The sequence below is a fragment of the Leptonychotes weddellii genome, chromosome 14 (assembly GCF_054177405.1).
Source record: "Leptonychotes weddellii isolate Sample4059 chromosome 14, ASM5417740v2, whole genome shotgun sequence".
NCBI lineage: Eukaryota > Metazoa > Chordata > Mammalia > Carnivora > Phocidae > Leptonychotes > Leptonychotes weddellii.
This window is the reverse complement of record NC_138382.1, coordinates 53,665,474-53,692,777: the sequence shown is the minus strand read 5'-3', so window position 1 is coordinate 53,692,777 and position 27,304 is coordinate 53,665,474. Positions and strand designations below refer to the sequence as shown.

The window sequence follows — 27,304 nt, the reverse complement described above, 5'->3', positions numbered from 1 at the left end:
AATTCCTTTTTTTTTTTAAGATTTTATTTATTTATTTGACAGAGAGACACAGCGAGAGAGGGAACACAAGCAGGGGGAGTGGGAGAGGGAGAAGCAGGCTTCCCGCAGAGCAGGGAGCCCGATGCGGGGCTCGATCCCAGGACCCCGGGATCATGACCTGAGCCGAAGGCAGACGCCTAATGACTGAGCCACCCAGGCCCCCCTAAACTATGATTAATTCTAATAATTATTCCATCCAAGCAGACAAACTTATCATCTACAAATAATGAAGTTTTGTTTCTTCATTTCTAAACTTTATACTTTTTATTCTTTCTTGTCTTAATTCACTGGCTAGGACAATACTGAACAGAAGTGGTGATACCATGGACCTTTGTCTTACTTCTTATCCTAAACAAAATTTTTCTAGTATTTCACCAATAACGATGATGCTTGCTATTGGTTTTTCATAGATACTTTTATTAAAGGGCAGTTCCTTCTGTCCATAATAAGTCTTGAGTCATGAGTTTTGTCTGACAACGTCCTCTAAGAAATGATTATTTTCCCCGTTTAATTTGATAATGTAGCCACTTACATTATTTGATCTTCTCATGATAAACTAAGTTTGCAGTCCTGAGATAAACCCATGTCATGGTACTTGTTCAAGTTATTGTATTCAACTGGCTAAGATTTTCTTCAGAACTTTTCCATCTATGTTCACTAAAGAGATTGGCTGTAATTGTCCTCTTTCATCCTATCTTGTCAGGTTTTGGCTGCAGGTTTATGGAAGTCTCATAAATAAGTTGGGTAGTGTCCCCTCTTTCTGTACTCCAGAATGGTACTGACTCAAATCAGAAGCATTTGTTCCATGGTTCATACAAACCAATAAAATTGTGTGACCTTAGAATTATCCTTGTGGTAAGATCAACTTCGGTTTCTATTTCTTTAATGATTATTTTATTTTCTTCTTGAGTCATTTTTGTTAGTTACATTATTCCAGTAATTGCTCATTTTAGCTAGGTTTTCAGATACGTAGGTAACAAGTTTCTTTCTTTCTTTCTTTCTTTTTTTTTTAAGATTTTATTTATTTTACACACAGAGAGAGAGAGAACACAAGCAGACAGAGCAGCAGGCAGAGGGAGAGGGAGAAGCAGGCTCTCACTAAGGAGAGAGCCGGACTTGAGGCTGGATCATGACCCCAGCCGAAGGCAGATGCTTAACCAACTGAGCCACCCACGCACCCCAGTAATAAGTTTCTTGAGATCCTTCTTGCCTTTTTAATACCCTTCCTTTCATTCTTAACATTGATAAAGGAAAAAAGAAGACAAGTAAACAGTCTTGGCAAAGGGTTTGCCATTTTATTCATCTTCTCAAAGAATCAACTTCTACCTCTATTTTGTTTCATTTGTTTCTACTCTTATCTTTTCTTTGGGTTTATTTTGTCTTTCAACTTGAGTAGCTTAGCTCAATTTTCAGTCTCTTTGCTATTGTGATATAAACATTTAGAACAAAAAAAAATGTCTTTTACTTTAAACTTTCTGACTCTACATTTCAACTGTATCTCTTATAAACAGCATATCCTGATTTTTTTAAAAATCCAGCATAGGAAATTTATTAATTGGAGACCTTAATCTATTCACAATTATCACAATTGAGTTTTTGTATTTATTTCTACCACCTTATTTTGCACTATCTCTTCTTCCATTTTTGTTTCCCTCTTTCTCCTTTGTTCCCTTTTGGGGGGTGGAATACGTCTTCTCTCCTTTATTCTTTTTTTTTTTTTTAAAGATTTTATTTATTTATTTTTTAGAGAGCGAGCGAGAGAGAAACAGCATGAGAGGGGAGAGGGTCAGAGGGAGAAGCAGGCTCCCCGCTGAGCCGGGAGCCCGATGTGGGACTCGATCCCAGTATCCTGGGATCATGACCTGAGCCGAAGGCAGACGCCCAACCATCTGAGCCACCCAGGTGCCCTCTCCTTTATTCTTGAAGCATACATTCAATCTGTTTTGGAAGTCAGAGAGGATGATGTATATCTGTATCTTCACCTACATTTTTATCTGCCTGCCGACGCACGGTTTATATGGTTGCCCTTCCTCTGCTCTCGCACGGATGTGCGCGATTCGCTCAGATAGATACTGTCTGCTCGTGGACGGTCCTATGGGCTTGACGCCAAGACTACGTCGTCAGGTGGCTCCGCTTACTGCGGCCCCCGCAAGTGTTGGCGCTGCTGCCCCTGCCATCCAACTCTGCAGGCTCTGCTTCCGCCGGGGCCACCGCCTCCTCGTGCGCCCCCTGCAGGTCGTCCGGCCTGCTTCCCGCAGACATCGGGGACGCGCAGAGGGGCAGCGCGCTCCCTGCAGAAGGCCTGGGCTCTGCCGTTCGCTCCCCCTTCCCTGCTGCGGCGCGCCCCCCGCCCCCCCTGGCACGGCGACAGCCCCTCCCCCCAGGCGCGACCTGCCGGGACAGAGACCCCCCCCGCCACACCCACCTCGGCCCCACCTTCCCTACTGGGTCCCACAGGTCCTGCAGCCCGAGCCCGCACCTGCTGCCCGGCTCAGGCAGGGTCCCCTCCTCGCACCCGGCCCGCCAGCCCCTCCTACAGGCGCCCCGCGCGGCTGCCTTGCCCCAACGGAAGCTAGTGCTTCAGCGTTCCTTCTGGTGTGAAGCCAGACCATTTCCTAAAAACGAGTATCTCACACCAAAAAGCAGTATCACGCTTAACAATAAAACACTGGTAGATTGCCATGAAAAATAATTTAGAAATAAAGAAGGCCACTATTAGCACAAAATTTTAGCCTTTGTAAGTTCTAACCAATGTATAAGAGGCTATTGAAAAGGACTACGGCAGTATTTTATTATTTGTACCAGATATCATTTCTCTTAGAGTAGGATATTTAAAATGGAAGAACGTAAACTGAAAAACTATTAGAACTAGTTATGAATGTCAAAAAGAAGGTAAGTTACTAAAGAGCTTTTCTATAATGAAAGAAATGGATTTTCTAAGAGCAATCGTTAAGTTAAAAATATAAAGGAAAAATATCTCACTTAACACAGCAACATAGCATAAACTTAACAAGAAATGCATAGAGCCAATTATCACAAGAACTATGATAATTTTGTGAATACAAAATAAATAGAGGTGCCATTTCATCTTTGCTGATGCTAAGTTCTAACAACACATCAATTATTTCCTATGATTTCGATCAGAATGTCAAATTGAAAATTTCACAAAACCCTGCTAAAGTTCACTTGGAGAATTAGAAGATAAGAAGAACCAAGAAATCTTTGAAGAAGATTGTAGGGGAGGTCATCTAGATATTTACATGTATAACAAAGTAATTAAACAGCGCTGAGTACTACAAGGAAAAAGTAAAATGCATTCATAGAAAAATAGAAAGCATAATATGTGTGTGCTGTACATGCATATACATATATGTATTTTTTTTAAAGATTTTATTTCTTTATTTGAGAGAGAAAAAGCAAGCATGAGCAGGGGGAATGGCAGAGGGAGAGAAAAAGGGAGAAGCGGACTCTCCCCTGAGCAGGGAGCCCAACGCGCTCGATGTGGGGCTTGATGCGGGGCTCGATCCCAAGACCCAGGGATCATGACCCTAGCTGAAGGCAGACACTTAACCGACTGAGCCACCCAGGTGCCCCTACATATATGTATTAATCAAGTATATTATGAACAGTACCTCAAAAGAATGCTGAATTTTTTTAGAAATAGTATCCAGATTAAGGTAACAGAACTCTTCATCATGGCGGTCCAACATTTTTGAACACCCTCTGACCTTTCTCACTTTGTAAACAAGTCCTGCTTTCCCAGGAAAATCCATAAATCGGGCATATGACTTAGGTCTACATTCCCCCTACCCTGCCCCAAGACACCCAATGTGGAAAAGAGCCACGTGAGGAGGCATGTTCCAGGAGAGACTGTTCTTCTGGGACGTGTGGTGTCAAGATCGTTTGCTCTTTTGGAGCAGCCATGTCAGAGCTGCAGGTGTCTCAATGAGTCAGTTTTTTTTTAAAGTTTTGGGGGTTTTTTTGTTAGAACCATCCTGTGGTGTGGTCAGATGTGCTGACCATGCCTGTCTTGTTCTTGGCTGTGTATTGTAGCCTACAAGTCTAGTTCTCTGGCCCTCACAGAGGTCTGTGAGATACCAAATATCCTTTAACAAATCCCTCTCTGCTTAAGTTGGAGTAGTGTCATGGGCTGAACGTTTGTGTCCTCGCAAAATCCATATTCCTAACCCCCAGCGTAATGGTATTAGGAGGTGGGGCCTTTGGGAAGGTGGAGCCTTCATGGATGAGATTAGTGCCCTTACAAGAAGAGACAGGGGAGAGCTTGCTTCCTTTCTCTCTGCTCTCTTCCAGGTGAAGGAGGATACAATGAGAAGACAGCCATCTGCAAACCAGGAGACATGTCCTCACCACACCCTGGATCTGCCAGCACCTTGATCTTGGACTTCCCAGCCTCCAGAACTGTGAGAAAATAAATGTTTGTTGTTTAAACCACCCAGTCTATCATATTTGGGTATAGCAGCCCAAGCAAAGACAAGTTGAGTCTGTTATTTGCATTTAAGAACATGCATGAAGAACGTTAAGAAGATGCATGGTTGGAACCCCTGGGTGGCTTAGTGGGGAAAGCTTCTGCCTTCAGCTCAGGTCATGACCCTGGGGTCCTGGGATCGAGTCCCACGTTGGGCTCCCTGCTCAGCAGGGAGCTCTCCCTCTGTTCCTCCCCCTGCTTGTGCTCTCTCTCTCTCTGACAAATAAATAAATAAAATCCTTAAAAAAAAAAAAAGAACATGCATGGCTCATACACTTTACTATTTGGGGGAAAAATACATTTAAATTCCTGCTTCACTATTTGGGGAAAAATACATTTAAATTCCTGCTTCAAACTATTCATAAAAATAAAATACATCTGGATTAATGAATAAAATGTAAAAACACACACCCATACACACACATAAAACCAAACATACATTAAAACACCAAAAAACAAAGATAAACCTAAACAGAACTAGCCAAACTAATAACAGTGAACTAACTAACCACTATGGTTCAACACTTGCTATGAGTAGATCAAAAATATGAATGAACTAGCAGGCAATGAGAGATGGAAACGTGGTCAGTTAAGTGGTTTCACAACATTAGAAGATAAAATTAACTGTCCAGAAGAAGCACAACTCTTCTTAGTTCTCAGGTCAGGCAAGAATTTTTGTCTGTGCACTTCATACGGAGCACAGGCTGTGAGAGGATTATTGGACAATGGCCTGAGAGTGAGTAGCACAGACTGATTTCTGGTGATGGCCCCCAGGCAAGTCAGAGCATAACACACCAAAAGCACATTAGCGCTATTCACCCAAAACAGTTCCAGCAGGAAAGGTGTAGGCCTGGGTATGCAATGTGCCCATTCTCTATACCTCTGACATTATCAAACTGGATGGACTGCATATTCTTCCAGGGATCCTCTCCTGATGTTTCTTTCAGGCGATCTTTCCAATAATTAAGGAACTTAAGCCCAAGTTTATACTCCTTTGCTGTAGAACAAAGATCTCTCTCTCTCTCTCTACATAATCAAGATAGTCATGGGGCAGGGCCTCTCAGAGGCCATGGGAGATCCAAGCTACTTCCCTATTTTTCAGCTTCCAGTAAGTATATTAAAAATGAAGAAATGGCAAAACCAGAGTTAATTTGCATGCATACGTTTAGCATGTTAATGCTTTGAATACACACATATAACAATAATTTTGTGTATAACTCATTTAGTGATAACGTCAAAACTGAATTTGAGGCCTTTCTTGAATGTGAAGCTCAGATCTTCCTGGTCTTCTGGTGTTGGTCCTGGTTAAAGTTATATTCCCAAAACTTATAGTCTTTATGTTAATAGCCAAGTAGTTCTAGGTTTGGCTAGATGCCCTCCTTGGCCAAGATAAAAAACCATTGATATATACCTAATGAAAACAATGCTGTTCCTGACTTTATAAGCAAACATGTAAAAACCACACTAGTGTGGGCTTGATTTTTAAGACCCCCTTTAAAGGGGGTCTATGAACAAATAATTTAAAGTCAGAATCGTGCAGATCTTCCCTTGCCTTTCTTCCAGGCCATGATTAACTAACAGGGTCACAGTCTGTCCTTGTCATGTCTAGCTCAAGAAAATGAAATTACATCATCTGGGTACAAAGGAATACTTGTCCTTTGTTCACTCTTCTCTGGTATTTTCTGGTTCTGTTCCACTCCCACATTCAGAGCAGTAGGGCACGGGGAAAACAGGCCCATGGGGGGATTGCTCCTCCTTGCAGCCTGGCACCCACCTCCATCCAAAACACATACCTGAAGTTCGATCTCAGAGCTGGAAGACCTCGACCCTCTCACTTCTGGTCAGCAGGTCTGCGTTTGGATTCTTCCCTGACCACCTCAGAGAAAGAGATGACCCTCCTCTGAACTCACAAGGGGGCTTGCCTCTCTTTTGGCCCTCACCGCAACCTTGGAATATGCTTACAAGAGAAACCAAAATTGTGATGTAATGCCAAACACCCCTGAAGGAAGGTGGAGCGGGTTGGAGAAGTTTCAGGGTTTCTGAGTGGCTTGTCCCAGCAGAGCATAGGGCTCTGTCTGACAGCCCAGAACATTGATTTTTTGGAGATACAAAGGTCTGGTGGTGCATGGTGGGGTACTGCCTCAACCTACTGGTTGAGTAAAAACAAGTCAGACTTCTAAGGACAACCTGAGAGGGAGGAAATGAGCAGGGGACATGGCAGAGGAGAGAAGTAGAGCCTCCAGCAGTGAATGGAACAGCCCGCCTGGGTGTGGGGGTGTTTCAAAGGACTTTTATTTATCTTTATTTATTTATTTTTAAAGATTTTATTTATTTATTTGACAGAGAGAGACACAGCAAGAAAGAGAACCCAAGCAGTGGAGTGGGAGAAGGAGAAGCAGGCTCCCCGCTGAGCAAGGAGCCTGACGTGGGGCTCGATCCCAGGACTCTGGCATCATGACCTGAGCTGAAGGCAGATGCTCAATGACTGAACCACCCAGGCACCCCTCAAAGGACTTTTAGGAACAGGGATGACTAATGTTCAATTTTAAATTGTATGTCTTCTTTGGAAAAATGTCTATTCATATCTTATGCCCATTTTTTAACTGGGTTATTGGTTTTTTGGGTATTGAGTTTTATAAGTTCTTTATAGATTTTGGATACCAGCCCTTTATCAGAAATGTCATTTGCAAATAGCTTCTCCCATTCCACAGGCTGCCTTTGAATTTTGTTGATTGTTTCCTTCACTGTGCAGAAGCTCCTTATTTTGATGAAGTCCCAATAGTTTATTTTTGCTTTTGGCTCCCTTGCCTCAGGAGAGGTGTCCAGTAAGAAGTTGCTATGGCCGATGTCAAAAGGGTTACCGCCTGTGTTCTCCTCTAGGATTTTAATGGTTTTCTGTCTCATATTTAAGTCTTTAATGCATGGCCATCTCTTTATTCAACTCTCCTCCTTCATGCCCCTTTATGCTTTCCACAAATCATATTGCCATTTTCTTCCATCTCCTCAGGCCTGTTTCTACCTCTCTCTTCATCTCTTTCAAGGGATAAGTCACACTTTCAAACTTTGGATACCATAAGGGATGAAAAAAAATCTTTCCTCATCTAAAGCTCCCCACTACCTTCTGGGGGGGGAGTGTTACTCTTCTTGGGTGTGGGTACGCCACTTTTGAGATGAACTCAGGATCCAGCTTAATTTTTCTGCCTATTAAATGAGGAAAGCTTTTGACGTTGGGTATTGTGGGAGCAAAAGTTTTAGAGTGACTCTTCTTTGGTGACTGAGAAGGAAAAGGGAATTTGGAGAATGTAGGAGAAAGGGATGATAGCAACTGTTATTTATCCAGTAATTAATTTTTGCCAGGCATTATGCATAACCCTTTTTGTTCACCATCATTCAAGCCAATCCTCCAACAATGTTGTAGTTTACGTTTTATTATTTTCCTTTCACTGCTGAGGAAACTGAGGCTCAAAGAGCTTAGGGGACTTGGCCAAAGTAACACAGTGAGGAAGCCCTGAGCCAGAATTTAAGAGTAAGTTCTATTTAACTTCAGAGTCCAGATTCTTAATGATGAAAAAATATTGACTTGCCACAAAATTTTATGTCTGGATGTTCAGAAAGGCACAAGGTTGAGTTTGTAGGTAACTGGATTAATTACCTGGGAGGCTGAGTGACCCTGTTCTTCATTTTGTCGGGGAGTAGATGGCTGAGGTGGTCACAAAGCAATGGACTGGTCCACTCTTTGCAGATGCTGGCTGGTTGCCTGCCCCTCAGAGTCTGAGCCTTTTGTCCAGCTTTCCAGGATCTGGTCAGCCTGGCACTCTTCATTCCTATGGGATGAAGCAACCCAAGGGGTAGGGGAATAGGAGACAGGTAGTTAGAACTACCCAGGTTCTTTCATACACACCAGTATTTTGAAGATTTTTCTTTTCTTTTGAAGATTTATTAATTTATTTGAGAGAGAGAGAGAGAATGAGAGCAGGAGCTCGAGCAGGAGGGAGGGGCAGAGGGAGAGAGAGTCCTTCAAGCAGACTCCCTGCTGAGCGCAGAGCCTGATGCCCTGATGCCCAGCTTGATCCCAGGACCCTGAGATCATGACTTGAGCTGAAATCAAGAGTCAGATGCATAACCAACTGGGCCACCCAGGTGCCCCAGTATTTTGAAGATGTCTAGTCAAAAAATAATCTATTTTAACAATAATTCCCAAAAGAAAACATTTTTATGGTCTGAGTTTCTTATATTATTGTTTAAAACCATTTACTTTGTTTTAGGACAACCATGTGTGTTAAAAAAACATGGAATTTCAGAGGAGAAGACCATAGAACATGGCCTTCGCTAGAAGGGATCCCTCCTTCACTGCAGAGATGATGAGTTCAAGGCCCTAGGATGGCTTTAAAATCACAGATTGATATTGAAGTCCTTGCCCTGTTACTTACTAATGGTGTGACCTTGAGCCAGAGATAGGATCAACTCCTTCCCCTCCAAAACAATGCCTAGCCAGCTGAATGATGTATTCTATGTGAGGTGCCCAGAAAAGGTCCTGTGAGGAGGAAGTGTCAACAAATTGTACTACTCTCCCTTGGGTAATATGTTCCACCACCCAGTGTAGAACTAGGACCAGAACCTCGTTTTCTGATTCTCACGTGGGGTGTGTGTGTGTATGTGTGTGTGTGTATGTGTGTATACAAATGCACATGCATACCACAGGAGCATTGGTAATGTTTGCCTATCCCCGAAGCAACATGGTTTAGTCATCCTGTAATTAGGTAGGGCTTTATCGTTTCCAAAGCACTCACTTAGATGCTATCGCTCACTCAGTGGGACCACATGGAAAAGTTATACAGGGGTGGGATTCCTAGGCCCACTTTGCACATCACGTATGGGAGGCTGAGAGAACGTGGTTTCCTTCAGTCCCCTAGCTAGCCAGGGGCAGAACTAGACCACCACCTAGATCTTGTGCCTCCCTCCCTGTACCTCTTTCCACTGGTGCACAATGCCTACCCACCTAAAGGCCAAACAGTTCCACCAAAGAGATAAGGAATAGTGAAAAAAATACAGGCTGGGGGTCATAAATGACATAAGTAACTGACAATCCTGATTAGATAGTGAGGGAAAAACTGGACTTTGATATGATTAAGCAAAAGGCAAAGAGAAAACACTGACAAGGCAGTAAACAACTCGCTAGGAGGGCATATGGGACAATGGGGGCTGGTGGTCACTGCTGACCCCAGTGTAACTCTTTCCTGTCAGATAACTACTGGTCACTCATCCTGAAAGTCTGCAGCCCCGTCCTTTCTGCCTCTGCCTCTGCAGCGTCCTAACTGCACACATATGTTTCCTCAGACAAGGCAAACCTTGTTCTTTATCACATTCAGGCTTTAGTTGTCTCTAGTCTCAAGGGGGTGGTATTTCTAAGCCCTAGAATTTGGATCATCTTACATTCTCACTGTCCCTCTGTGCATAGGTCTTACAGTCTCACGAACTCGACCAGATGCTATGGAGCACGATTTAGCCATGTCGCAGTCTGGAATATCTAGACTCTTCTTTCATGTTACTTCATGGAGTCTTCATTGAACACTACCACCACCACAACTTGGTACTTTTTTAATATGCATTCTGTTATTTGGTTTGATTTGATTTGATTCTCACCTCAACTTTCTCTTCCCACTTCTTAGATTAGAAGCCTCTTGACAACAGGCCAGTCTTATTCATCGTGTATTCTCTATAAAAGTATACTCTCTGCGAAATGCCTCTGGAGCTAACCAAATGCCTTATACATAGAACCTCAATAAAAATTTTGTGAACCATGCTGAAATAACACTAGCTCTATCCCTATGACCAAAATAATGACTGCTGGTTTCAGGGTGCTGAAACTAGCCCGACCCCCACAGCAGATTTCAAGACAATAAGGAAACATCTGCACCACAGATTAGAAAAGAGATTTTTAAATGCCATATTGACCCAACCATAGATCTTCCTTGCATCGTGTAGATGTGGCCCCTTTTTATGAAAGGTCTTCCCCTATAATATTACTAAGCCTCTACTGATTGTAACTCTATGATCCAGGAGATTTACTGGCATGTACAAGTTTGTTTGTGGACTCAGACGTCATAGTGCTCACGAATACATTGAATTCGTGGCCCGTCATATTCAAATCAGAACTATCTAGAGTGGGGTGGGGAGTGGAAAATAAACATGGCAGTTGTTGGAGGTATTGACCCTAATGCTCACAAATGACATCATCTTATTTTTGCCTGATAGGAGAGTCTGCAGTTGGAGACCTCTAAACCAGAAGTATGCATTCAGATTGGGCCATTTAATAAAAATGTACTCTGTGCTACACCCCTCACCATATGTCGTTTCATTCCTGCTTCATAATCAGTTTTGGATGGAGGCATGACCAGCCCATTTGACCAATGGCAACACTGAGGGTCAGAGAGGCTGGAGGATTCCCCAGTGTTTCACAGCCCCCGGGTCCCATGCTCTTTCCACATATCATATCATATCTCAGTTTTGAACATATTGCTAAGCTAAGAGACTTTAAAAAAAAACACCCAACCCTGCAAGCAGTCTATGTTGCTCCGGGGTTGCTGTTTCTCTAAGCTCCAGGAAGCCTTGCCCTTGCTTTCCTGCACTTTGAGTTTCAGCAGCACATCCAAGCTCGGAGGTGGCCAAATGCTGATGCTACAGGAGCCACGGCACGTGGCACCAGAGGCGAATGTGCTCACGCTCCTCTGACACGCTGGCCAGGCTGCTGTCCACGTGAAATGATACCCAGCAAGAGCAGGGCCACCCAGGTCTGCCGACGCAAGGCATTCTTCCCTGATGAATGCAGGTTTAATGTCCAAGGTTATAAACTGCTGGGAGGGGGAGAGGGAGAGGGCTAATCTTACCTTTTGGTGGCAGCCAAAAGGTAAGCAGCCCTGCTTTAGACCACTGGCTTGGAGGAAACAGGAGTCCCCGTGTACCCGTCCTGTGACTCCAGGCAAGTTACTTGCCCCCCCCGAATGAGAGTTTCCCCACCCAGAAAACAGGAGTAATAAACCTCTCCTCAGAGGGGTGCTGAGATGGCAGATCACGTGTAAAAAGAACCAGAGGCATCCTAACACCTCAAAAAAAAATAGCTACTATTATTGTTATTGCTGCCATTGTTATAACAAGAATAATTCGTGCTGCTAGCGTAAGTAAAACTGTTTCTACCATGCATCTCTTGGCAGGTGGCACGTTTTAGTCACGATTCTGACACTCCAACCCTGACCCCCGACAGCTGTCGCTAGCCCTGCTCTCCATTGTATCATCACTATCCTCCATATTCTTCCTCCATTCTCCTTTGACAAAAATCAAATCTGATGAAACTCACATATCCCCCAGATCAGGCCATCTTGGTCTGATCAGGGGCTTGCATGAGCATCAGGTGGAGATGGGGAAACCAGAAAGTGTGCCATCAGGAGGCACATGGAGTCAAGCATGCTGATGACCTTTACGTGGCCTGGCCCTTTGCTCTCCTCAGGACAGGTCTTGGCCAAAACTTCCGTTGCCAAATGGGCCTCAGTTTTGTGTTTCAAACATTTCAATTTCCTTTAATAATCATGTTCTATGTCTAATGCTCCCCCACTTTTAGAAGCTGTCTGAGCCTAAACTCTATTAAGACAACTTAGTTCTCTGCTTCTTTTTCCTTCATTCCATTGACAGTTCACTTATTAGAGCATCACACCCTATACCATCAAGCACTTTGATTTTTAGGGTGTTTTTTTTCCCTTCCATTTTATGAGTTATCCCAAAGGAATATAGTCCTGAGAATTTTATGCTTTCCTATGATCATGGTCATTCATTACTTTTAGATTTCCCCAGAACCTTTATTTGCCTCAGGAAGAAAATTTTATTTGCCTTCTCTTGACCTAGATTTTGGCTTAGTGCTCAGGAAAAAAAAAATCCCTGTAAAACGAACCCTTACCCAGACAGTGCCATAACTAGGGAAGCTGGTAGCTGACAGCAATCACTTTGAGTTTTAGTTTAGTTTTTTTTTTTTTTTTTACCACGTTAAAGACAAATGCATAAAGGGTGAGAAAGAGTGAGAATGGGGTAGATACAGTGTGTTCTGGTATTATCAACATCAGGGGGCCCAGCTTGGTTTTGGAGGACAAGGAGGGATCTCATGCCTACTGTGTGCAGGCACTCTACAAACTCATTTAATGCTCTTGTGAAGTTGAGATCCCACTTTACAGAGGAGGATATTAAGGCCTGGAGACATAGGAAGGAAGGAAGGAAGGAAGGAAGGGAGGGAGGGAGGAAGGAAGGGAAGGAAGGAAGGAAGGGAGGGAGGGAGGAAGAAAGAAAGAAAGGAAGGAAGGAAGGAAGAAAGAAAGGAAAGAAAGAACGAACTAACGAACGAAAGAAAAGCAAAAGAAACCTTGGCCAAGGTCGTGTGTTTAGTAAGTGCTAGAGCTAAGGTGACATTCTTCACAGGTTCTGTTGGTGGCTCTAGAGCTCTGTCATTTACTAGTGTGACTTAGGGGAATCCCCTAGTCCTCTGTTTTTCAGTTTCCTCACCTGAAAAATGAACCGACTGGATGAAGAACTACAAGGTCTCCAGATAGCCCCTGTAGCTTTAACATTCCCTGAGTCCAATGAGTGTGTGAGCGTGATCAGGACTGGCTGTTTATGAGCCAATCAGGCACTGGATAAACAGTGGGAAGGGGAGGGTGAAAGTTAAAAAAAAAAAAAACAACAACAACAAACTTTGACAGGAGGTCTATAAAAACTGCGTGTTCCCAAAGGTTCGTCCTATTTGGCAGCTGCTGACTCCTCCACAGCTTCTGATCGCTAAGAGGACTTTCTTCTCCCAAACTGTAAGTAACAGAACTCCCTTTGTCTACCTGGACTGCACCAGGGAGTGAGGGTTATTGATGGTGCTCACATGAGCCGAGAAAGTCCGTTTGCTTTTATTTTCCGGAGAAACTTGGCGGTGGCCAAAAACGTGCTGGTGTGCTGAAATGGTTGTTTTTCTCCCTAAGTGTAAATGCTCATCCACAACTTTGCTGACTCTCTGAGTGGAGGCAAATGTTCAAGACCATTCCCAGTGTTACCCATATGAAGGCGCTTCTGTCTCTGGCCTGGGAGAAACAACTTGAATACACTTACTTGGCTAGGTTCCAATCACTTCTCGAGATTCCTGCTCATTTCTACTCTCCCCATAACAACTGCTTATTTCCATGATTTCTTTACAGACCTGTCGTCCTACGTCATTTTCTTTATTCTCTTCCTACACCCACTAGTGTTGGCACTGAAGCTTTTTGGCCACACAAATGAACTCCTTGCCTTCCCCCACAGCTCAAATGAGAACACGGAACAGGCTTGGAATCGCCACAGAGCACCACCGTCATTTGATTAGGAATTATCAAACTTCTACTCATTTGATCGTTCCTATAACATTTCCTACTTGGAAGATCCTACAGCTTAAGTTATTTGGAATCAAAAGCGGCTGACGTCCTTTGGGACGTTTGCTCTACTATCTGAAAAATAGACATGTTGTGAGGATAGGTTGCCTTCTAAAATAAACTTCTCCTAAATAGTTACCTAGGGCTCCATTTGCCAGTTTGGATCCAGCGGGGGCTTAGCTCTGCTGCCGTTAGGCCAAGGCACATCTGGGCACCCCCCAGGCTGACGCTAGAGCCCGAGGTGCTGAATGCAGTGTAGATGCTGTAATCCTAGAAGAAAGAGCAACGCTCAGCTCTCTTTCAGAGCTACCTCACCTGTGTTCAAAGGCACCGGGCTGTCATAAGGCATCTCACTGCTTTTGTCGCTGTGACACGGGGGTGGGTAATGAAGCTGTGGGCATCATCACACATCTGTATATAAAATTCTTGCTCACAGTGCCTGGAGATCATAGGCTTTCAATGAATAAGCCCCTCATGTCCTCTTGAAAACCCATCTGCCTTGTACACTGGAGACGTGAATGGACTCTCTACTCCCTGATATTTCTCCAGGAGTTAAATATTCATATTTTACAAATCATTCTCTTTTCACAGAACCTCTTGAAGGAAGGCAGAAAGAACCATACTGTAGGTTTTATGTGCTATTTTGCTGAAAAGGATTGGAAAAGGGATTCCAAATCATAAGCCAGTAGGATGTGGTTTATAATCCTAGAGCATCACAGTTTAGAAGGGGCATCAGACATATTCTTTCTGAGCCTCAGTTTCCCCATCTTTAAAGTTGGCAGGGTTGATATAGATATCCCTGAGGTCATTTGCAGCTGTTTTCCTGTGATTGCCTTCTATTCTTATATTTTCATATTCCTCTTCCCAGATTTGTATATGTATCACCTGTTAATATATTATGTATAAGACATAATGTCATATATAGACCTATTTGAGAAATCAAACATTACAAAAAATTTATAAAGTAAAATGTGAGAGTTAGTCCATCCCATCCCAATGCCCACAGATAACACCAGGGTGGTTATTCTCTGCTTATATAGATCTACAAACCGTATGTACCCTATGTGTTTACCATTTTTTTAATTAAACAGGAACGATATTTTATATCACAGACTTCTCTGAAACTTGCTTTGTTTTTCTTTTTACTTAATAATATAATGTGAACCACTTCCCATCACACTTTAAAATCAAATTGGCTTGAGACCTCGATGAGCAGAGGCTTAGGAGACCAAGATCACTCTCTATGGTTACCCACTCCCACCTGGCCTCCTGTCTCCCAGGGATAAACATTGGTCTGTGACCCTGTTTTATGATTAACAGAGGGGCAACATTTGTGCTGAGGTGATATAGACCTTTAATCCCTCTGTAGAAGTTTAACTTCCATAAACAGTATTGGTTCAATTTGACCTTTTCTGTTTTTTTTCCGGTCAAGTCAGCACATTCAGACTGAAAAAATAGCTTGGTAGTAAATAGAAACATGGAATCACAGGCAATTATTATTTTAAAAATTTTTTTAAAAATTTAAAAAGAGAGAAATAGTAATACCCAACATTTTCATAATATATTATAAAACATCTTCATATTTATCATACAATTAACCCAACAAATATATTTTGAGCAACTACGATGAGTAGGGTGCTCACAGGTCACAGGAGATCCACTTGGCAATGAGACACCCAGCGCAGACATTAGCACCATTTATTCCACAGTAAACTAAGACTCAGAGCCTGTGGTCCCAGTGAGGAGGAAGCAGAACTGGTCCTTGAACCCAGGTCTGTCTGATCTAGTAGCTAGAACCTGTGTGAATGTGTGAGATGTTTATGAATTGACGAGGTCCATGGTGTATGGATGATGAGCCACAGCCCACGGATTTTGAGTACTCTGGGGGTGTCCTCAACAAGAACTCTGGGGGTGTTATCAAGAGTCACCTTAGAGTCACCCAAAGGCCGATTCCTTTCACCAGGCTCACTCTTTCCTGGAAGGAGGGGAGTACTGCCCCTTATCCCAACTTTGCGCCTTATTAGTTAAATGTCCTTGGACAAATAATTAAACTCCCTTATGTTCTTTCCTTATCTATTATGTGGCAGTGGTGGGGGAAGCCCAGCTGCCTTTGGAGGTTATAATAAGGAATGAATTATACAGTGCTTGTAAAGCAATTAGCGGAGTGCTTGGCATTAATGGTGATTGGCTATTATTGGGCTATGTTTTCCTTTTGCTTCATTAAGGAAACATCTTTATTTCTTAATTGTGAATTCCTTTATGCAGTTACCTAAACTGAAGAGAGAATTTGTACTTTGGCCTGAAGTTTGCCAACTTCAGGTTGGCTTTTTCCACATAAAGATCTAGTGACCAGATTTACAGCTAGTAATCCCTGACTACAATATTAGGAACTCATGTGTAAACAAGGGGAAACATGATCGTTAGGTGGCTGGGATAGGAGCAGCCTTGGAAGAATATCTTCTCTGGAGATCATTGCCCACTAGCCTGTCCTGTCCCCAGTGACAGCACCGTGGTTCCACCCTTTGGGGTTAAGACGAGGACTCTTGAAGTGAGAGTAGCATCAGTGATACCAATGACACTTTTTCAAGAATCAGTTCAGTAGCCACCTACTTCTTGTATCAAGCCTGCCTTGAAGGGATGCACAAAATGTGAAGAAATTGATTTACCAGGAGGGGCAGGACCAGGTGGGGAGCTCTGCCTCCCCCTAGCTGAGACCTTGGACAAATCAGTTAACTTCTCTGAGTCTTAGCTTGCTCATTAATTAACAAAGATACTAGTTGCCCTGGTTACCTGGTTGCTGAGTGGATCAAATGAGTACTGAGGTGTCCCTGGGCTTGCAGGAAGTAGAAAGCAGGCATGGGGCATCTACCCTATGGATGAGTGTATGAGAGGAAGGAGACCGGGGAAAGGAGAAGGTCATAGGATTGGATAGGAAACCACTAAAGATGGTCTTTACTACCATTTTTTTTTCTTTGATAGTCCAACACATGCAAAATTACTCTTTCTAACATCCAAGATGAGAGCCCTGTGAACTTGCATTTTCAAGACTGGCCCAAAGTGGCAGCCCAACAAAAGCAATGATCCCCTTCAGAGGACCACTGCTGAGAAGGGCGCTTGGATAGGGGATCTTCAAACCAGAGTCCTTCCTTGCTAGAGCAGTGAAACTGAGAATTACTGGGGCAAGGATCACCAGATGACTTTGGCATCCTTAGAGTCCATGGGAGCCTCCAGCCCAGAGGCACTTAGGGAAAATCTTCCCCATCTATCCCAAATGCTGTCATAGGTCATTGAATATAAGAAAAAAGAGCCTTACACACCATACTCTCTATGTCCCAAAGCTAAGGGAGGTTAATTGCAAGGCCAAAGCCTCTCAAGCTTGCTATCCAGAGAATAACACAGGCTAACAGAACAAAATGGGAGATGGCCATAGAGGCTAAAAGCCTCACTGTCCTGGCCTCAAGTCATCCAGAGCACACAAAGGCACCAGCAATCCACAGAGAGATAGTCAAGTACCACAGTGCCATCTATTTATCAGATTTGAGTGGGTCACTAATGAGCTGGTTCAGTCTCCGGATCAGTGAACCCAATGGTCTCCTGGAAGATATTCTATTTAGGATGACCAGGAAATTTGGCATCCCACTTTCATCCACTATGGCTAATTGCAACTACTTAAGCTAAAGGGGGAAAAACCCAGACCTCATTTGTTCATCCAGTTATGGAAGTGGGCCAAAAGTGTAAGAGGAGCCCAGAGGGTTTGTTTGTACACCTTCCCTGCCTTGGTCACGAATCTGTCTGAGCCACCTGCAGTTCTGTTCAGGACACTCCTGCACTCTTTTCCAGACCTGTCACCATGGCCCACCGATTTCCAGCCCTCACCTCAGAACAGAAGAAGGAGCTCTCCGAAATTGCACAGCGCATTGTTGCCAATGGGAAGGGGATCCTGGCTGCAGATGAGTCTGTAGGTGAGTGCAAGTAACGTCATACAACAAGTGTGTTCTTATTTCTACAACTTAGCCAAGGCAAGCAACAATTATATTCTTTTTCCTCTCAGAGGAGTAAAGGTACACAGGAGTGGGAGCAGAAGACCCAGCAAGCATAGACAGACATTTTGAGTCCTGTAGTTCCAGTAGGCAGATTTCTGAAAACCAAGGGAAGAGGTTCAAGCCCCCCATTTCAAGGCCCCTTGCCAGGGATCATTGAATCTAGACTGTAGCAAGGCCAAGAACTCAGGAACCAGAATGAGATCAGATACATAGACCTCTGCTGCTAACGAGAAGTCAGTGTAAGGTCAGCTAAGGAAGGGCAGGGAGGGCAGGGAAGTGTCCTCATCTGGAACAGGGAAGGGCTTGTGGCTGACAGAAGCCCAGAATGACACAAGGGAGGGTTGTGGCAGGCCTGTCTGGCCCACCATAAAATGACAGAAACCAGGGAAGTCAAGAGCCCGCCCCACCCCTCCTTTTATTGTACATACATCTAGTTAGATTGAGGCCTGGACCTGGGTCGGGGTGGTGATGGCTGGAGAGGCCTGAGGGCCTAATATACACACTTGGACCCACTGGTGGCTTCCATCGTGACCCTGACATATCCAGTCCATACGCTTCCTATCCAACATCCTGGCAGCAATCAAGGTCTTTCCCCTGGGAGCCGAAAAAGGAGACAGGAGTTTTAAAGATCTGAATAAAAAAGAGTCTTGCCTCCATCCTGCTGAGGGTCACTAGAGGGGAGGAGGCCGGCGGTACAGACCTGGTTGGCTCCTTAAGCTGCCTTTGTCCCGCCCACCCTAGGCACCATGGGAAACCGCCTGCAGAGGATCAAGGTGGAGAACACCGAGGAGAACCGCCGGCAGTTCCGAGAAATCCTCTTCACTGTGGACAACTCCATCAACCAGAGCATCGGGGGCGTGATCCTGTTCCATGAGACCCTCTACCAGAAGGACAGCCAGGGAAAGCTGTTCAGAAACATCCTCAAGGAAAAGGGGATTGTGGTGGGAATTAAGGTGAACACTTCCATTCCCATTTCCCTTCTGCCTCATTCCAGCCAAATGCCCAGCCCAGTCTCCGGGCTGACGCTCTGAACACCCTCTTCATCTAGTTGCCGTTCCCTCTGCCCTTCCCGTCATCAGCCTCCCCCCTGAGAAACAGGTCCTCTTCTAGATTTTTCAGCCGGTGTCTTCTTCTTTCAACCAAGTTTTATGCAAGGTACTCAATCTCCTGGTGTCCCAATTTTCTCATTTCTGAAATGGGAATAGTAGTGCCTACCTCATAAAGCTCTTATAAGGATGAAAGGAGTTTGTAAAACAGTTCCTGTCACGTAATTATTATTTAGTTCATGGTCACTATTAATGATTAAACCACTTACTATTCAGGTACAATTCAGTCTTCCAAAACTGCAAGAACTTCTCACAAGTGAAAACTTGTATCTGTTGGGCGCCTGGGTGGCTCAGTTGGTTAAGCGACTGCCTTCGGCTCAGGTCATGATCCCAGGGTCCTGGGATCGAGTCCCACATCGGGCTCCCTGCTCTGCGGGGAGCCTGCTTCTCCCTCTCCCCCTCCCCCTACTGGTGTTCCCTCTCTCGCTGTGTCTCTCTCTGTCAAATAAATAAATAAAATCTTTAAAAAAAAAACAAAAAACTTGTATCTGTTGAGTGCTTACAACTCCAAGCGCTCATTTAATCCTTCTCGTAACCCCTGGAGGTCAATTCAGTTCTTATCCTCATTTTAGAGATGAGGGGAGAAAATGGACTTACAAGGCATAGCATAACTTGCCCACAGCAAGACAAAACCAGAGCCAGTTCAAACCCAGCCTGTCTACCTCTCAGGCTCATGATCTCAGCCTCTGCTATGCCGAGAGTAGGGGCTGCATCTTTATTCTTTCGATTTCCTGGAATAATGTCGTGCTCGGTATATGTAGGTGCTCCCTAAATGTCCCTTGAACAAATAAGTTAAGAGAAACTGCTCTTATATGGCCCCTCTGCATCCCAGATACTGTCAGATTACTTCTTACTTCCCAAGCTCCAGGCCTGTGCTTTCCATATTTTCCATCCTCCTAGTGTTGACACTTGCATTTTTTTCTTCCAGGTACTTCCCTTCCACTGTGGATTTAATTGTCTCCCCCCCCCCACCCCCATGACTAATACACCTTCCTAATTCAACTCCTTAGCTTGTAAAAGATGAGAACTATTAGTACCAGGGGCTCTGCTTTTGTTTTCCTGGGACCCCTGACACCTGCTAATTACTTGTTAATTATTTATATTCACAGTTAGACCAGGGAGGTGCTCCCCTTGCAGGAACCAACAAAGAAACCACCATTCAAGGTAAGGATATCACCTGCTGATATGAATCATGCTAATACATGCTAGAAATGAAGGCAAGCAAAGAGGTGAGCAAGGGAAAACAAAATATGAATCTCACCCTGGTTTTAGAGCCACACACATCTGCTTTTCAACCCTAGCTCCTCTATTTGATAACTATGTGACCTTAGGCTGGTCATATACATGTCCTGAGTCAGTTAAAATAGGATGACAATATCTACTTTGCAGAGTAGTCATGGGGATTAATTAGACAATGTACATAAAAAGTGCTTACCACGGTGCTTTGCACAGAGAAGATATTCTTACCTGAGAATGTAATTTTTAGAGAAAAATCCAGCAGCAGAAGAGAGTCAAACCAGGGTTTGACTCCTAGTTTTATCATTTACTAATTAGACAATTTTGCAAGGTGCTTCACTGCCCAAGTGGACAAGTACAAACCATAGCATTAGGTTAGTTAAGCAGAATTTGAATGCCAGCTCTGTCACTCATTAGCTCTGCAAACTTGGTAAAGTCACATAACCTCTTGGACCCTCAGGTTTCGCATCTGTAAAACAAGTATAATATTAACTATTAGAATTGTTATCATAATTAAATGAGATTACGTATGCAAAATGCCTAGAATCATGCCTTGAACATAGTAAATACTAAACAAATATTAGTTCCCTCTGTTCTTCTTATTAAGTATAAAGCCCCAGTTTGGGCTAAGTATTGGGATTAATGTTTTCGGGCCTTAAGCTCTGCTGACTGAAAGAAAGGTAAGGCAAGGAAGAACTCCTTCACTTTATCAGTGGCCCCATGGATCAGGGGCATGGGTGCAAAGAAGCCTTTCTCTCTTTTGTGACTTGCAGGTCTTGATGGCCTTTCTGAGCGCTGTGCTCAGTACAAGAAAGACGGTGCTGACTTTGGGAAATGGCGTGCTGTGCTGAGGATTGACAACCAGTGTCCATCCAACCTCGCCATCCAGGAAAATGCCAACACCCTGGCCCGCTACGCCAGCATCTGTCAGCAGGTGCTCTGCCTTCCCCTTGGGCTAAAAAGCAGTCAGAAAGAGCTTTCTTCAGAACCTCTCTTTCCAATTTTACTACAAGTACATGAACCTTATCTCACCACTATATCCTGGTGGCATTTTCCACCACTTCTGCTATAGCCAAGTGTGGTAGGGAAAGATTTGGTCCCACAAGTCGGCTATGAGCCCAAAAGGCCAATGCCATCAATGGCTGCCCTCTGCCAAAGTTCTATAGGCTGAGTCTTAAGCGTGATCCAGCCCCTATGGCCAGGGCACTTGCTTACCTATGCTCCATCACATCTAAAACATGATCCTCTTAGATCCCTAGCTCGAGAGTGATAGCTCTGATTTAGCCCCAGTCCAAATATCTTGGAGGATGGTGACCTGACACTACTTTCCAACATAGTGTCTCTGGGATCGATCCCAGTTAAGTCTGATTTGCTTGTGTGGGTGCTATGTTGAGGTTACCTGAGTTGTGGGTACCTAAAGAGTCCCAATTAGAGCTACACACAGTGTTTAATTCCTTAATTAACCCACACAAGGGGCATCTTTATTAGTGATTGAAGTTTGACTGCCCTAAAGGGGTGACAGCTAGGTTCTGAGGTAGCTAGAATAGTCTCTAGAAGAATCTCTAGCTATAGAAATTAAGGATTTGCATTATTTTACCCATTCCTAGGAGAACTTTCTTTTTTTTTTTTTAACCTCATTGTTCTTTTTTGGCTAAGCCACAAATGCTCACTAGAAATCCCATTAAATTTCCTGATACTGCCTTTAAGTCAGTGAATGGCACTTCTCTATAAGGGCTTCATTTTATCCCAATTGCAACTGTCAAATATCTTCTTAAGGAAAGGATCACAGTGAGCAGAGCTGCACTTTATCTCCCCCTTTTTCCTTTTTAGAATGGGCTGGTACCCATTGTTGAACCAGAGGTCATTCCTGATGGAGACCATGACTTGGAACACTGCCAGTATGTTACTGAGAAGGTAAGTCTTGAATATAAAGGTCCCAATTCCAGTTGAAATATCTTATTTTTAAGTAAGACCTGTTACTTAATATATATCAGCTGTTATATATGAAATATTCTTCAGTTGGAATCATTATGTAGCATTGAGAAGAGAAGGGGGTACTTATCAAACCTTCTACTCTTTTGGTACAATGGTATTCTCCACATGGAAAAAGGATAGGATTTGCAGTACCAAGACTTGGATATGACAATCCATGTTCCCAGTTGTGGGCCCATGAGCAAATCCTATTATCTTTTGGGATCAGTTACATTATATGTAAACAAAGAAATTTAAAAATAAGATGAGACTCACATGACAAAATGTAATTAGAAGGTACTTTGTTCATATCTGCAATGCAACCTGATTTCACGTTCTCCACTTGCAAAAGTTGGTGGACTGAGATGAGGTCTGAAAGTGCTTCTGTCTCTAAAATGTATGTTTCTGTGACTCCTCAGCTTCTATGGGGATGGAGAATGGAGGCCAATTTAGATGTCCCCAACTAGCTAAATCAAGGCAGGCTCAACTGGCCAAAGGCAGTGATGGGAAGGAAGGAGTGAAGGGGCTCCAGGAAGCAGAGCCATGCCACCTGTCTGCAGGCAGAGTAGGGGAGATGGGGCTAGGCCAGCTTGGCTGTGCTCAGTGGCCGCGGCTTGCAGTTGCCTGTGCATTGCTCTGATGAGGAAACTTGGGCCAGGCCCCATACGAGGATTCCTTTGTCTCTCAGCCCTGGAACCTGAAAGTGTCAAGGTCAGGGGACTGTCAGGCTGGCGCTGGGTTTCAGCTTTTGGACGTCTTGTCCCTCAGGTCCTGGCGGCTGTCTACAAGGCCCTGAATGACCATCACGTTTACCTGGAGGGCACCCTGCTGAAGCCCAACATGGTGACTGCCGGACATGCCTGCACCAAAAAGTATACTCCAGAGCAAGTGGCTATGGCCACCGTCACTGCTCTCCACCGGACTGTTCCCGCAGCTGTTCCCGGTAAGGCTTTCCTTCTTCTCTGACTTGAGGTCTAAGCCCTTATCCCGTGAAGGTGCTCCACCAGCGTTTGTGCTTGCCCGGGAGTCTTGTATCCAGGAAACGGACCTCTGTGTCTCACAGGCGGCCAGCATGTCCCCTCACACTCCATGATACCACAAGCTTGCATCTGTCCAAATGCACACAATCCATTGATTTCCTCAATAGGTCACCACCCTCCTTATTTATTAAAGCCCTTCTCTCCTTAGCCCCGCTAGCCTCGGGAGAAGCAAACTAATTTTTCCAACCCAGTTCCATGCAAATCAAGTAGAGAAAGGATGGAGGCATTCCATTTCCTTTAGGCTCCTGGCTTGCTCTCTCCAGCTGGGTAAAGAAGCTGGGAGGAGTAGAGTGCAATGGCTTCTCTCCTTCCAGGCATCTGCTTCTTGTCCGGGGGCATGAGCGAAGAGGATGCTACTCTCAACCTCAATGCTATCAACCTTTGCCCTCTACCAAAGCCCTGGAAACTCAGTTTCTCCTACGGACGGGCCCTGCAGGCCAGTGCACTGGCTGCCTGGGGTGGCAAGGCTGCCAACAAGAAGGCCACCCAGGAGGCTTTCATGAAGCGGGCCCTGGTAAGATGCTATTCCTTTTTGTTGTTGCTGTTTTTAGAATTTATATATTTATTTTAGAGAGAGCGAGCGAGCAGGGAGAGGCGCAGTGGGAGAGGGAGAGAGAGAGAATCTCAAGCAGACTCCCTGCTGAGCACAGAGCCCAGTGCTGGGCTGGATCCCACGACACTGAAATCACGATCTGAGCAGAAATCAAGAGTCAGACACTCAAACGACTGAGCCACCCAAGCGCCCTAAGATGCTTCTACTTCTTATCTACTTGATCAAGTGGATACTAGGAGCCTGGCTCTCTTACCTGGAGAAGCATTGTTTTCTTCAGAACGTGACGGTAAATCCAGAGAGTGTCTACTAGATAGTTGAAAAGGTGGCATTAGAGCTCAGTAGGAAGGTGGGGGTTGTGGAGAGTTGTGGATGATCTGCGCTGGGAGTATAGTTGATGACAGTGGACAGTAGGTAATCTCCACAGAGACACTCGAGAGGGAAGAGAAGAGGGCCAAGGACTGAACCAGAGCACCTTTCATTTTAGGAAAAAATAGAAGAAAGCCACTAGGACAAGCAGCAGTAATAACACAGGAGGTGCCGAGGATCCTGGGAACCAACAGAAACAAGTTTCAAGGGGGTCGGTCATAACACACTATAGAGAGATTCAGAATAAAGGCTGAGAAAAAAGCTGAGATTGGCATGTGGGAGCCTACCGGTGACCCTCAACACAACAGTTTCAATAGAGAGAGAAGAGGAAAAGTGCCCATTCAAGAAGATTGTCAGGAAAAGGGCCAGAAGAAGGACCAGGAGAAATGAGGACAGAAAAGGATTTTATTCAGTCAGGAACCATTCCTTTTTGAATATCTACTGTGAGCCAAGGACTGGGGTGAACAAAGGAGACACAGATACTGGCCTCAGGGAGCTTAGAGTTTAGCCAAATAGGAGACAGCCGGGCATGTTTAAATGTAAAGCACAAGGGTGATGGGTATTAAGGAGGGCATGTGCGGTGATGAGCACTGATGAGTGAGCAACTCATGAATCGTTGAACACCACATCAAAAACTAATGATGTATATGTTGGCTAATTGAACATTATAAAAAAATAAAGAAACTAAATGTAAAGCAAAAGGAGCCAGAGGAGAGATTAAAGATGAGGACAGTGGGGATAATTGAGAGGACACAGAGTTAGAAGAAACAGGATTGCGTGAGACTATTAAATGCAGGTGGCCGAGTTGGTCTCAGTAGGGAAGAGACAGCAAAGAAGAAAAAAAAATGGGTTTGGAATCGGGTCTGTAGACGTGAAGGGATGTAGCGGTTGATTACCGTCGAGGGCATCTGTTGTGGGGGATAAGGGAATGGAGACTTCCCTCTTCACAGCAGGGAAGCCTGGGATAGCTGTTGAAGTAGTCCGCTAGGAGAGTCACCAGACAGAATGGCCAAGCATCAGGCAAGGTGCGGCTGAAATGAGAGTGAGTTTGCAGTGCATTAACTTAGATCTGAAATTTTCCTAATAGCTCTCTTAATCATGCAGGAAGATCTAGAGCAATCTAAATGGGAAATAGGATAGAAGAGTAAAAGTTTAATAGAGAGGAGTGCTGAATTTGAGCAATAGCCGTATTCAGCGGCTTGCTGATCACAGAGGAGGCCGGGTGAGGAATCAAGCGTAGGAGGAGTTTGGCAATGAGGCACTTTTAAAGGGAAGGCAGACCCCAGAGAAGCTTAGAAGACATCTCAGGGGCATAAGAGAGGTGTAAGATGTTAGAGGTAGTTCCTTACTTTGTTAGGATGGAGAGCCTAGGTGTGGCTGTGCTGGGGTGTGGCTGAGCAGGGAGATGTGGCTAATATGAAGGAGGGATTGTGAAAGTAAGAGTCGGAAGAGCCATCCACACAAAAGAAGGGAAGCTGAGCTCATTTAGGATGGTGGTTCTCAAGCTTGAGTATGTATCTGAATCACCTGGACGGCATGTGAAAACAGATTCTGGGCCGCAGCCACCGAGTTTCTAATTGAGACGTCTGGGGTCAAACCAGAGAATTTCCATTTCTAAGAAGCGCTGAGGTCCATGCAACATGCTTTGAAAATCACTGTGGATGTAGAAACAAGTCCCAGAGAGAGCGAGATAATAGCAACAGGGACTTGAAGACATGGTACCATGGAGTGGCGCTCAAATTCTATTATTGCAGGCTTTGTAATTCTGAACTCCCCTTTAATTGGAATTTACACAAGGAACCAAATGATAGTATGATTACAACTACAAAAAATGATATATTCTTGTGGGCAAGTATAGATGGAAAATGGAAATTTTTAAAAAAGAGTTTTTATTCTTTTTTTTTTAAAGATTTTATTTTTTTTTATTTATTCATGAGAGACAGAGGCAGAGGGAGAAGCAGGCTCCCCGCGGAGCAGGGAGCCCGATGCGGGACTCGATCCCAGGACCCCAGGATCATGACCTGAGCCGAAGGCAGACGCTTAACCGACTGAGCCACCCAGGCGTCCCTAAAAAAGAGTTTTAAAAATTTGCTCTTGTACCTCTGGCTGCACCTTGCCTGATCCTTCGGCATAATGTCTGGTCCATTTTCTAGCAAACTGCTGCTGCAGCCCCTGCAATCTTCTCCACCGGAAACATCCATTCCCTTACCACTGTATCAACTTCAGTTTCTAATACTGTTGTTGCAATATTGTTGGTACTAAAAAGAAACTTTCTCAGTAACTGACACAAACTTCAGCTTGCCTGAGAGATGCTCAGGAAACTGGGATAAAAAAAGGAGATAATGTATTACAGAAGGCAAGGAATGCTATCAGCACTAATATTTAGCAAAACCCCTGTAAGGAGAGAGAAATCCAGATGCAGGTGGAGCTAGTTTCAAATGAGAGCCAGAGGGTCAAATACAGGGTTGCGTTTGCTCTGACCCCATGTCCTTTTTCACGCTTGTTTTTTAGGCTAACTGCCAGGCAGCCAAAGGACAGTATGTTCACATGGGCTCTTCTGCTGCTACTTCTACTCAGTCCCTCTTCACAGCCTCCTACACCTACTAGAACCCCAGGCCCACCAGCCTGCCTCCAGCTCTTCTGGATGTCTTGGTAGGAGGGCTGAAAGAGAACGACTTTTCTACTGACCCTGGAAGTTAGACAAAATCAGATTGGAACTACTGGAAACACAATGCATGTTAAATTCTTAGACACAACGAAAAAAAAAATCAGTTCTTGAAACGTAGTCGTGAATATCAAGGATCTGACGAAATTTCATGCAATTTCCTTGCAACAGCTCCAGCTCCCCATGCCCCAGAGTATCCACCCAAGAAAAGAATAGACTTGAAAACAAAACCAGCTCTCCATTGGAATAATGACCACCTCAGAAGCTGAGTGTGGAGAAGTGTGTCTTATTCAACAATCGTAGCAGTGGTAGGTTATGAAGGAGGCAACTGCAACCAAAAAAGAAATAAAATGTTCTAGAAGCCTTCA

The 27,304-nt window shown here is 44.3% G+C and overlaps 1 protein-coding gene and 2 long non-coding RNA genes across 3 annotated transcripts in view; 1 reads left to right on the top strand and 2 right to left on the bottom strand.

The window, feature by feature from the left end:
• The window catches only part of LOC145717081 (uncharacterized), an 18,735-nt gene extending 3,578 nt beyond the window's left edge, over nt 1-15,157 (bottom strand). The window contains exons 1-2 of the long non-coding RNA XR_014140094.1: nt 14,096-15,157; nt 8,178-8,349 (exon numbers count right to left, since the gene is read on the bottom strand). This is a non-coding gene — a long non-coding RNA (uncharacterized LOC145717081). The remainder of the gene's footprint in view (nt 1-8,177; nt 8,350-14,095) is intronic.
• On the top strand, nt 13,243-27,304 carry ALDOB (aldolase, fructose-bisphosphate B). Its single transcript, XM_006727632.3, has 9 exons — nt 13,243-13,368; nt 17,797-17,918; nt 18,741-18,952; nt 20,215-20,269; nt 21,115-21,275; nt 22,172-22,255; nt 23,081-23,255; nt 23,667-23,866; nt 26,783-27,304. The coding sequence occupies exons 2-9, from the start codon at nt 17,807-17,809 to the stop codon at nt 26,876-26,878; spliced, it is 1,095 nt and encodes a 364-aa protein (XP_006727695.1). The 5' UTR covers nt 13,243-13,368; nt 17,797-17,806; the 3' UTR covers nt 26,879-27,304.
• LOC145717080 (uncharacterized) lies at nt 16,551-18,832 on the bottom strand. The gene is made up of 2 exons (XR_014140093.1): nt 18,700-18,832; nt 16,551-18,593 (listed from the first exon to the last, which is right to left on the bottom strand). It is a non-coding gene; the product is annotated as an uncharacterized LOC145717080 (long non-coding RNA).

Excerpts from the sequence above, each read along its gene's own strand:
- ALDOB (XM_006727632.3), top strand. The coding sequence starts at position 17,807 with ATGGCCCACCGATTTCCAGCCCTCACCTCAGAACAGAAGAAGGAGCTC. Across the intron at positions 17,919-18,740 it reads GGCTGCAGATGAGTCTGTAG|GCACCATGGGAAACCGCCTG; the intron begins GTGAGTGCAAGT and ends CGCCCACCCTAG. Across the intron at positions 23,256-23,666 it reads TGTTCCCGCAGCTGTTCCCG|GCATCTGCTTCTTGTCCGGG; the intron begins GTAAGGCTTTCC and ends CTCTCCTTCCAG.